This window comes from Rhagoletis zephyria, unplaced genomic scaffold (assembly GCF_001687245.7).
Source record: "Rhagoletis zephyria isolate East Lansing unplaced genomic scaffold, Rhagoletis_zephyria_1.1 Rzeph_scaffold_01877, whole genome shotgun sequence".
Classification (NCBI taxonomy): domain Eukaryota; kingdom Metazoa; phylum Arthropoda; class Insecta; order Diptera; family Tephritidae; genus Rhagoletis; species Rhagoletis zephyria.
The window spans coordinates 5,401-18,206 of NW_016158961.1; the positions used below are offsets into that span (position 1 = coordinate 5,401).

The following is a 12,806-nucleotide window of genomic DNA, read 5'->3' on the forward strand; positions in this document are numbered from 1 at the left end:
ACCCTACCGACTTAGCAATACACTAAACATTAGGCAACAGTGTAACTATCAACTGAAATCCCCTAACTCAAGAAAACTAACTACTGTCTCCCAACCCGAAACACCTAACGCAAAATTCCTAAGCCGGAATGTCTGCTCGATAAGATCGCTGATATATTTGCATATCGTCTGCTCAGCATTCCCCATTAGGTATACAGTTGCCCCCATGGCTGATTGCTAAACGATTATACTGTAAGATATAACGAGAATCCGGTCCGGTCGCTAAGGCTCAATGACCGTCCTCAAGACTTATCTCAGGACAATTAGACCTGATTTCGTCTTAAGATCGTTAGATTAGGTACAGACTCCAACTACAAAGAGTACCTAATGTCCTTGGACCTCTCCTCGAGCAATATACTGGAATCAGGAGGCATCAATATTGTTTTTTGCCCACTGTAAAATGTTCGAATGAATTAACATTTCTGTACAGCACGTTAGCAGTGCTTCAAAGGCTGTTGTTGGCTACAGCAGGAATGCGCGATTAAACTGATCGCTGATCGAGGACTCGAACATTACCACTTTATATAGAGAAGATTGATGCAACACTGGGCATTAAAGCTATGCGAAACCAGTTGGATAGCTGGCTGGCAGTGAAAATATACATATGTACAGAACTGACTGAAAGTATTCCAGAACACAGTAGTATTAATTGATTGGTGAAAAAATTTTGAAATGTTTGGAATTGTAAAAGATATTAATTTAATAGTATTACAAGTAAAATAACCAACTAGGTATGGCCTGCATTTTGTGGAGTAGAAGCGTTGAAAAGTTTGCAGCAAATTATTGACAGTGAAAATGAAAACAAGTTTCGGCAGTTTCTTTCCTCATTGCCACGCTGCTATGCGCCCCGCTGTATCCTTGCCAAGGTTTTTTCTTTTTATTAATTTTGTGTTTGTTTTCTCTTAATTTTATTTGCAGCTAAAATTGGAAAAATTTTCATTATTTCGTATAATTGGCGTAGACAATTCCTTTTATAATTTCCATGAAAAAAAACTTAAAAATAAAATTGCAAACAAATTTACGCAAGCAGTGTGCAAAGTAGTGAAGTATAAAAAAAAAATTTTAAATAAAACGAGTGATGAAACGAAATGCCAAAACAAGTTGAGAGAATTGAAGAATTTCAATACGGCTGCGCGACAGCGAAGACGAAACGTGCGCGTAACAGAGACGAAACGAGTGCGAACGCGAACTGAACGAAACGGACGGCGCGTGTGTACGAGTGAAAGAGTTGCTAGGCTAGCAGCAGTGGAGGGAGAAGAAAAAGAGGTAGAATTGCAGTTGAGCAGCAACACCGCGGCAAAGTTTTGTCTTCCAGCCGAAGGCCTGCACGAGTATGCGTGCGTGCGTGTGTGTGTTTGCGGGTGCTGTGGCAAAAAGTGCAACGACAGTCATCGCAGCGACAACAACTGCATAGCAAGCAAGTAAAGCAAACAATAACAATTGACTAGATCGATGCAAAGGAATGCACAATAAAAGCAAAGCAACAAAAAATAATGAGAAATTAAAAAAAGGCAACTGAAAAGACAGGAATTTTTTCACGCGATAAGTAAAAAACAAAAAAAGAAACGCAAATGTGTATGAAAGCGGCATAAAATGTAGCTGAAAGTGTGTTTGTGATTTGATGAAACAAAGCAAAATTTCATCACTCAAGTGTCACCAAACGTTAAAAATCAGCGAAAATTCTTATTTTGAGTTTTTTATTTTCTTATTTGGTAAAAAATAATTCTGCAATATTATTTATGTGTTATGTAGCAAATGTGTACTAACAATTTTCAGTTTCGAAAATTAAGTTTTTTTTTTTTAATTTTTGCCGCCACACGAAAGTGTAAATAAGCTACGTTGTTGTTTTTCTTTATTTTGTTGCCAAACGAAAAAAAGTTAAAAAAGAATAAAAAAATTCATAAAAAAAATGAAATAATTAACCGCCTTTTTCATTTATCCAATTAATTCACCTCGATTTCAATCAAATAAATCACATTCTTTCAATTTCAATCCCTTTTGAAATTATGAAGAATAACCAAACGAAAACCTCTAATAACTAAACAATAACAACAACAGGAACAGCAAAAATTTAAATTACCTAAATAACATCAATAAAAAATTCACCAATAACAGCAATAAAGTCAGCAAAGCCACACAATCGACGGCCAGCAACAAAACGCTCATAACAACACCAACAACAGCACTAATCACAACAATAACAACGCTAAGCATAACAAGAAGAAATAATAATAAACGCACTTTGCGTTTGGGTCGCAGCAATAAAATGGGCGGCCGCAAGGATGTGCGTCGCGGCCTCGAGCCACTCGAATTCGAGGAATGCATCGTCGATAGTCCAGAGTTTCGTGACAATTTGAATCGGCACGAAAAGGAATTGGATCACACTAGTCATCAGATCAAGCGTATCATCAAGGAGGTGAAAGATTTGATGAGCGCGGCTAAAGGTGAGTCGAATAGGTGGAAACTTATTTTATGTCTAAAAACATTTACCACGGGAATTCTCAAAAAAAAACAGGAGGAACTGTTGTCATTTAATAACATTTTTTCATCTAAATAAATACTTCTTAATTTACAAATATTCAATAAAATTTGTAGACAAACAATTTTTTGGTTTTTCGTCATGTCGCACGTTTAATAATATAGAGATGTAACTCAAAATTTACGTTTTTAGAGATTTCCTCTACAATTAATAAGCTTGATAAGTAAAACATGTTCAGCTTAACAGATGGCTAAACTTCCCAAAGATGGCGAAGGTATGGGTCTTTCTTTTTTTGTATCCAACTATGATTATGAATGAACTTTATGTCAATTATTTTATTTCTGTATTATTAAAGGCATTACATTCATCGAACCTCATTGAATTTATACCACACATAATTTCAAGTAAAATAATTTAGAATCTGATGGATATACAAAATAATATGACATAGCTTTTCATGCTGAAGGTTTTGTAACTTAATCAGTAGTAGTAAGGTCTAATTCGGGGAGGAATAAAACGGGCGTATTAAAGTTTCTCCTTTCGAAACTCCATTGCGTTATCCTATTTTAAACATCTTCGATAGAACGTTGAGTTAGACATAATGAGATAGACTTATATAGTCATACATATGGGCGATATCACGCCTATTTTCCAAAATTCCAAATAATGTTGCTTCTTTTCAAGGGATTGTTGTTAGTATCAAATTTGATTAAATAAGCGTCCTGTGAATCTCGAAATATAGAAGTTTCAAGCATTTCTGAAATTACCGTTATATGAGAAGTGGCCTAATTTTAGTCCGATTTCATAACTTTAACGTTTTGCTTCTATGTGGCAAACACAATAACCTCACCGAGGTGGTACAAATTGGTAGTAACGGTTCCCGAGATACATATTATATTGAAACTAGTGCGTGATCATACATAACTACGGTAAGTTGTGCAAGCTAATGATATGCTTAAATTACGTACGAGTTGTTTCCTAAAACCTATTGGAGGGGTGTTTTCCATTGCCCACGAGATCCGTCACATACGCTGAAAAGAAGTACACATACCAAATTTCGTTAAGATATCTCAATTTTTACTCGAATTATCGTGTGCACAAACGGACAGACGGACGGGCACCGTTATATCGATTTCTCTTTTCATTCTGATCATTTATGTATACATTTGTCTATATCTATCTCGATTCGTTTTGCCTGTACAAACAACCGTTATAGTGAACAAAGTTATAATACCCTTGTGCACAAGTGCGCTCGGGTATAAAAAAGGGAACTCGCTTAACCGAGCGTATGTTTTTTCCCAAACAAAACAATTTTTCCTCAACAAAAGTTGAAGATCATGTAATTCTGAAAACTCATTAAGTTTATTTGAATCGCAAATTGTTTCAGTGGAACCCCCCCAGCACGGTGTAAGGTGATGATTGCGCTGCCGCTGCCGCTGCCGCTGATATTTCGAAGCGATTTCGCTTTCGCCTTTAAGCCACATTTAAATATCTCACACTTTGATTGGCTGTAATTTTTGAAATGTGTGGCAATTTATTTATAATTTGTTCCCTTTAATTTTCTCCTTTGTGGGCCTTAATGAAATGTAAAATAACTTTATTTACCTCAACCGCAAAAACAACAACAGCAGTATGGAGTAGAAAAAAATATGAATAAAAAGCGTGTAGGAAAATTGTGCTTTGGCTTTATAGTCACACAAACCGACGGACAAATATGCATCCAGTAAATAAACTTGCGAAATATTGAATTACAAAATCTTGCATAGAAATGCAATTGCAAAAACAATAACAATCAGCAGCAGCAGCAGCAGTAGCCACAGTAGTAAAAAACAACATACATACATATATGCATAACAACAAAAACAATTAACGTAACAGCAAATAGCGCATGCAAGCGAATTGTTGTGAATAATAGCAGCAGCAGCAGCAGGAACAGCAATTGCAATAGCAATCAGCGCTAGTTAAATGCAACGCTGATTTTGCCACGTACTTACAGTGCGCTGTCATTGTACATTATTTGGAAACACAAGTAAAAACTTGTCTGGAAAATTTAGTTAAAAAAAAATCTGAAAAAAAAAATTATTTGTCAAATTACAAAAATTAGAACTTTTATCTAAATATTATTAGTTTTTCAAATTTTTTTTCTTACAAAATTTACTTTTTGAATTTTTCGTTATTTAATAAAATCTTTGTTCCACACGCTACTCAAAGTCACCTCCGAGTTACACTTAAGCATTCCGCCAGAAAATTTACTAATAAAGTAAAAATGGCAGAAACTAAAACAAACATTCAGCGAACATTTTTTTCGAGCCTAATCTTAGCTAACAAATAAATATGTTTGTCGAAGTTAACACAAAACTGTTCCATGTATTTTCGAGTAGATCGTGGAACTAACCTAAAGTGTTTCTTTTTGAATATTTGTTATTAAAAAATTTAAATGTTATTAATTTAACATCTGCTCAAGGCCTGACTAACACAAATTTTCTTATTGTTTTAATTGGTTAAATGGTCAATATATCGACTTAAGACTGTTGTGATCTGCTGGATCTTTCGGCTATGCCTATTTGAAATATCGACCAATTAAAATAGTAAAAGAAGAATATACAACTTTTATTATTTTTTTTAATCCGTCTTTGAGCTCTTCTAACAATTAATAATACATATTACATGTTGACCAGAAAAAAAAACATATTAAAAAATCAAAAATCTTAGAAAATAACAAAAGCCTAATAGAAAAAAATTAATATTAAAACAATTAAAATTTAACTTTGCTAAATCGTAAAATGCGCATTGGCCTTTATTTTTTTCTTCATTTCAAGAACAAAATACTCGCGACAATGTTTTTTTTTAGAGAAAACCTAACCTAAACTAATTAATAAAAAAATAAAAAAGCATATATGCACATCTTAATATATAAAAATCCCGTGTCACTGTGTTCGTTTACGCTAATCTCCGAAACCATCTTAACCGATTTCAATGAAATTCTGTGGGTGTGTATTGTTGGTTTCAACTTATAAAGATAAGGATAGTTTTGAACCCGAGAAAAAATTCCATCGAAATTTTTTCTCATGCTTCTCGCGAACGAACTTATAAAAAGTTTGAAAACTTGTGAATTTTTTAGTTTGCAATCTTGACGAAAGTTCCGACGTAGTGGGATTTAATGTTCTTCTCGTGTTAGTGAGGTACTCCATCCGCAATGACAAATCAGAGAAGAACTTTTGATGAGGCGAAGTACTTGAGATTACACCACTAGCGACGAAATTTTGAAAGCTATCGACAAATTTGTACAAAAAAATGGTTTGAAATCGAGCAAGTGTGCGATATTTGCAATGGTTGAAAAAACGAAAGGAGCGATAAAGCAAGAGGCAGAAAACGTCACGAGAAGGCACTGTATGATCTGTCGGTATTCCTGGCGACTAGGAAGATGCCGCCAGTGCTGCGAAGATAACAGAGACCTGCGAAATTAAAATACATCTTTGGTTTTTTCTAGCACGTCGAGTTTTTTTTTTATTGGAGAATGTATATTAGTGCTATTATGCATTGCATTCGATTTTCGACTGTGGTCGAAAGTGCTGAGCGAACGAATTTTCATTTGGTATTATGGCGCTCATTCGATGAAGAATAGCGCTATTGTGAATTTCGCTCGTTTAGGTTGTTCACAATAGTATATTTTTCACCGCTGAGAAGCTTTGTTTACAAATCGAGCAAACTAAATATTGTGCTTATACATATTTATGTAAATTTGTTCTAATTAAAATGAAGTAAAAAAGAAAGCAAGTTTATAAAAACGTGGTAAAATGAGTACAACGAGTTCTGGTTCAACGATTCGTCAGAGGATGAGAGCTAAGTAAACTGGCCAGGAGTAGCAAATGTTTAAGAGAGTTTAAGTTTATTAGTCTTTCGAATATATTTTGATATAAAATATATTTAAGAAATTTGTCTACAGATTCATTAAAAAGTTCCGACCATCTAAAGAAGCGTTTGTGAGCCAAATCTATTTAAAATATTTTAAAACTATCAACAGCGCTACGATTTTGTTCTCAGAGATCGCGCCAACAGAGTATTGGGATTTTCTTTCACAAGTAAAACCAGCCTTTCGAGCTTGTGTTTAGTATTCACGATGTTAGAACTGCATGAAATTAATAAAAATTGTTTAAAATTAGTGTCTAGCCGCCAAAATGTAAGAAAACATATACAAAATCATACATTTTTAACAATTTTCTAACACTTCGCTACACCATCGAAAGTAAAATTCTGTTCGACAGAAAATTCGATACTCAACGAAAATTTCTTTTTTTTTATACCAATACACCATAAATTTCAAGTAAAAAATTATATTTTTAACGAAAATATGCTGATGGATTTTTGATGTACATAAATAAGTAATAGGTACCACTAGCTTTTGCATGACTTATGTGATGAAGTGGTCATATTGTAACTCTTTAATAATCATAAACGTAACTGTAACAAGTAAGCAAGTCTAAGTTCGGGCGGAGCCGAACACTAAATACCCGGCGCAAGTATTAAATATATGTTTTCCACCTTTCCGAAAACTACCGTGACATGGTAAGCCGGGGTGGTTTTATCCCTATTTTAAACATCTTCGATAGAACGTTGAGTTAGACATAATGAGATAGACTTATATATAGTCATATGTGGGCGATATCACGCCCATTTTCCAAAATTCCAAATAATGTTGCTCTTTTTCAAGGGATTGTTGTTAGTATCAAGTTTGATTAAATAAGCGTCCTTGAATCTCGAAATATAGAAGTTTCAAGCATTTCTGAAATGTACCGTTATATGAGAAGTGGCCGTAATTTTAGTCCGATTTCAGTAACTTTCAACGTTTTGCTTCTATGTGGCAAACACAATAACCTCACCGAGTTTAGTACAAATTGGTAGAAGGGTTACCGATATACATATGTATGTATATGTGATCATAAGTGGGCGGTGCCACGCCCATTTTCAAAAATTTACCATAAACGTATTTCTTGGTAAAGAATTGTTGCAAGCATCAATTTTGAATAAATTAGCTTTAGTATGTAGATACTGATGTAACGAAAATTTCGTATTTCTCTAAATTACCGTCATATGGGAGGTAGGCGTGGTTATTGTCCGATTTTGCCCATTTTCGATGCCATCCGTCCTACATACGCTGAAAAGAAGTACACATACCAAATTTCGTTAGGATATCTCAATTTTTACTCGAATTATCGTGTGCACAAACGGACAGACGGACGGACAAACAGTCACCGCTTAATCGATTTCTCTTTTCATTCTGATTTCATTTATGTATACATTTGTCTATATCTATCTCGATTCGTTTTGCCTGTAACAAACAACCGTTATGTGAACAAAGTTATAATACCCTTGTGCACAAGTGCGCTCGGGTATAAAAAAGGGAACTCGCTTAACCGAGCGTATGTTTTTTCCCAAACAAAACAATTTTTCCTCAACAAAAGTTTGAAGATCATGTAATTCTGAAAACTCATTAAGTTTATTTGAATCGCAAATTGTTTCAGTGGAACCCCCCCAGCACGGTGTAAGGTGATGATTGCGCTGCCGCTGCCGCTGCCGCTGATATTTCGAAGCGATTTCGCTTTCGCCTTTAAGCCACATTTAAATATCTCACACTTTGATTGGCTGTAATTTTTGAAATGTGTGGCAATTTATTTATAATTTGTTCCCTTTAATTTTCTCCTTTGTGGGCCTTAATGAAATGTAAAATAACTTTATTTACCTCAACCGCAAAAACAACAACAGCAGTATGGAGTAGAAAAAAATATGAATAAAAAGCGTGTAGGAAAATTGTGCTTTGGCTTTATAGTCACACAAACCGACGGACAAATATGCATCCAGTAAATAAACTTGCGAAATATTGAATTACAAAATCTTGCATAGAAATGCAATTGCAAAAACAATAACAATGGCAGCAGCAGCAGCAGCAGTAGCCACAGTAGTAAAAAAAAACATACATACATATATGCATAACAACAAAAACAATTAACGTAACAGCAAATAGCGCATGCAAGCGAATTGTTGTGAATAATAGCAGCAGCAGCAGCAGGAACAGCAATTGCAATAGCAATCAGCGCTAGTTAAATGCAACGCTGATTTTGCCACGTACTTACAGTGCGCTGTCATTGTACATTATTTGGAAACACAAGTAAAAACTTGTCTGGAAAATTTAGTTAAAAAAAATCTTAAAAAAAAAAAAATTATATGTCAAATTACAAAAATTAGAACTTTTATCTAAATATTATTAGTTTTTCAAATTTTTTTTTTTACAAAATTCACTTTTTGAATTTTTCTTATTTAATAAAATCTTTGTTCCACACGCTACTCAAAGTCACCCCGAGTTACACTTAAGCATTCCGCCAGAAAATTTACTAATAAAGCAAAAATGGCAGAAACTAAAACAAACATTTAGCGAACATTTCTTTGGAGCCTAATCTTAGCTAACATATAAATATGTTTGTCGAAGTTAACACAAAACTGTTCCATGTATTTTCGAGTAGATCGTGGAACTAACCTAAAGTGTTTCTTTTTGAATATTTGTTATTAAAAAATTATAAATGTTATTAATTTAACATCTGCTCAAGGCCTGACTAACACAAATTTTCTTATTGTTTTAATTGGTAAAATTGGTCAATATATCGACTTAAGACTGTTGTGATCTGCTGGATCTTTCGGCTATGCCTAATTGAAATATCGACCAATTAAAATAGTAAAAGAAGAATATACAACTTTTATTATTTTTTTAATCCGTCTTTGAGCTCTTCTAAAATTAATAATACATATTTACATGTTGACCAGAAAAAATTAAAAAATCAAAAAGCTTAGAAAATAAAAAAGCCTAAGAGAAAAAATTAAATATTAAAACAATAAAAATATTTGTAGAACCTTTTGCTAAATCGTAAAATTCGCATTGGCCTTTATTTTTTTCTTCATTTCAAGAACAAAATACTCGCGACAATGTTTTTTTTAGAGAAATAAAATTCTGTGGGTGTGTATTGTTGGTTTCAACTTAAAAGATAGGATAGTTTTGAACCCGAGAAAAATATATTTTTTTCATCGAAATTTTTTCTATGCTTCTCGCGAACGAACTTATAAAAAGTTTGGAAACTTGTGAATTTTTTAGTTTAATGTTCTTCTCGTGTTAGTGAGGTACCCATCCGCAATGCAAATCAGAGAAGAACTTTTGATGAGCAAAGTACTTGAGACTTACACCACTAGCGACGAAATTTTGAAAGCTATCGACAAATTTGTACAAAAAAATGGTTTGAAATCGAGCAAGTGTGCGCATATTTGCAATGGTTGAAAAAACGAAAGGAGCGATGAAGCAACAGGCAGAAAACGTCACGAGAAGGCACTGTATGATCTGTCGGTATTCCCTGGCGACCAGGAAGATGCCGCCAGTGCTGCGAAGATAACAGAGACCTGCGAAATTAAAATACATCTTTGGTTTTTTCTAGCTCGTCGATTTTTTTTTTTATTGGTGACATGTATATTTTAGAATTTCTAGCAATTTGCATGAAAACCCCATAAATAAGCCAAGCAAATCAGAAAAATGCACTTATGTAACTTCGAAGTTAACGCTAAGAAAATGGATAACGGTTTCACGGTGTCAATTTTCATACAATATTCAAGAAATTAAAATAATTTTTCACTTAAATTGCTTTCGTTAAATTGGCTGTTAACTTGGAAGGTTTGACTCTAAGAATGTCTACAGCTGGATAACAAACCCGTTTTCATGTGATCCGAATAGTAAATCTACTGAGAAACCTTCTGGACATCAGTGAAAACAGCACTTTGAATATTAAATACTACGAAGGGAGTCAAGAGGGTTCTGGATGCAAGTGTATGTAAAAAACACTGCTGTTGGCAAGATTGCATTAAAAATACTAGTGACTGCAACAAATGCTTACATAAACAAGTAATTTTTAAGCAAAAAACAAAACCGACTTCAATTTTCATACACAAATTTAAGATTGTCGTTAATCTCTTCATGATCCAATAATCGGATTTAAACCAAATTAGAATGGGACCACCTGTGAGGTAACACCTTTCCTTTAAAAAAAGAATTCTAGTAATCGGTTAACGTGGTCCAAAGATATGCGGTACCATACATAAAAAAAAAATTATATAAAACTATTCCGACGAATTGATAATCCTCTCCTTTTTGTGACGTCGGCTAAAAACAAATACACCAGCAAGCGCTCAGCGTCAAATGGTTTCAGGGTAAAACTGTCAAAGCTGCCAATAAACTTAAAGGAAGTACTTAATGAAATCATCAAAACAATTTCAGTCCTCACATTAAAGCTAAAGGAGCATAAAGTTTGCATTGTGTTTTCTTGGTTTCGTAGACATTTGACGATTTTGTGCCGCGAAATTTGCAAAACTGACTTCTGGCCGCCTAAATCGTTGAGATAGCCCTATGTTCGTCGTTCGTCAGCTGTTGCTTATAGTTAAAATTATGGGAAATATTTTTTCTTTTCAATCAAATGCGGGCAAGAAAAATCATTTGGAATGCAATTATTATAATAATTTTGCAGTCAGTATTTAAAAAAAGGTCTATAACTAGTAAAGAGAATTAACAAAGTATAAATATGAAAAAATAAAATAAAAACAAAACCAAAAAATATGAAATAAAAAAAAACAAAACATAATAAAAAATTAAGGAAATAAATAATAAAAAATATAGAAATAAATAATACAAAATAAAGAAATAAATAATAAAAAAAAAATAATGAATTAAATAATAAAAACCAGACAAAATAATAAAAATAAAGATACAAAAATTAAAAATTATGATTTATGTTTATAAATAACGAATAATTAAAAAAAAATTAACCAAATAAAACCATTTAAACCAAAAAAAAAACTAAAAATTGGCAAAAATAAAAATATTTTAAAAATAGACAAATTTATAAAAAAATTCAAAATAAAATAAAACCAAAAAATACGAAAGAAATAATAAAATTTAAAAAACAATAAAAAATAATAATAAAGAAATAAATAATAAAAAATTAATATAAAACAGAAAAAATAATAAAAGTAAAAAAGTTAGGAATTATGATTTGTGTTAAAAATATAACGAATGATAAAAAAAATTAAAATTGAATAAATAATTTACATGTAAAAAAGCAAAAAATAGGCAAAAGAAAAAATATTGAAAAAATAAAAATAAAACTAAAATAAAACTGGAAAATAAATAAAAATAGAAGAATAAAATATACAAAAAAATAAAATAAAATATAGCAAATAAAAAATATGTAGATCAATTAAAAAATAGAAAAAGAAAAGTTAGGATAATAAAAAATTAAAAATGATATAATAAAACATCAAAAAAAAAAAATAAATAACAACCAATAAAAAATGGTAGAAAAAAATTGACTAAACTAAAAAATAGGAAAACCATGATAAAAATGCAAATTAAATGATAATAACAAAAAAATTGCCGGGCTGCTAATATTTGTAGTAAACTTGCAGTAATCCTATTCCTTTAGTAAATTCTGGATGTTACGTTGGCTGCGAATGGGTTAAGCTAGTGTTAATGTTAAGATATCTTCGTCACCGACTTGAAAATATAATTTGAAGTTTGCGGCTTCGAGGCGTTTTCATACAATTTCCATAACATTGAGAATAATGCTGCTTCTCTGCACGTTTATTAATTTGTTTTTTTTTGTTTTGTTTTAGCAATTGTTTTGCAAAAAGTATTCCTAACTTAGTGACACCCTACGTTAATAGGTATTGCTGTATATTCAAAGTAACTTTTTTTTCATTTACGTACATAGTTATGTATGCATGCATTTACTCGTAGTGACCACCGCTTTTTCTCACCTCTCGTTTTATTACCGTCTACTGCTTTGCTTGTTTTTCAAAATTAACTAAGTAAGCTGCTGTTTCTTGTTACTGCTCTCGCCTGTGTGAACCGCCAAACAAATTATAATTTGTGCGTTTAACGTTCATGTTAAAACAGTAGTAACTAAAAGCAGCAGCAATAACAACAATTGCAACAGGTAGGCGAAAAGAAGGCCTGCAGCAAACAACAACAAAAAAAGGATGTAAAACAACATTAACAACAAAACATTTACTTTGTAAATACAATAACAATAGCAGCAGCGGCGGCGATTGCAATGATCAGCAGTGCCACATCACTGCTACATACACACATTCATACAAATGTGCAGTGACTCAAACAAATGACCACGTGTTGCTTTTCTTTAAATATTCGTAATGTTATCGAGAAAATTTTTTTGTTATTTTTATATAAAAATATCGCCTA

General features: G+C 32.5%; 1 protein-coding gene and 1 long non-coding RNA gene across 2 annotated transcripts in view; both read left to right on the forward strand.

Annotated features, from left to right (window-relative positions):
* The first annotated feature begins 733 nt into the window (after nucleotides 1-733).
* On the forward strand, nucleotides 734-1,090 carry LOC108365456 (uncharacterized). The gene is made up of 2 exons (XR_001847931.1): nucleotides 734-770; nucleotides 958-1,090. It is a non-coding gene; the product is annotated as an uncharacterized LOC108365456 (long non-coding RNA).
* Nucleotides 1,091-2,268: 1,178 nt separating this feature from the next.
* The window catches only part of LOC108365455 (rho GTPase-activating protein 26-like), a 32,490-nt gene continuing 21,952 nt past the window's right edge, over nucleotides 2,269-12,806 (forward strand). Inside the window, exon 1 of the mRNA XM_017619485.1 lies at nucleotides 2,269-2,483. Within this exon, the coding sequence (XP_017474974.1) occupies nucleotides 2,306-2,483 (178 nt within the window). The 5' untranslated portion in view covers nucleotides 2,269-2,305. The remainder of the gene's footprint in view (nucleotides 2,484-12,806) is intronic.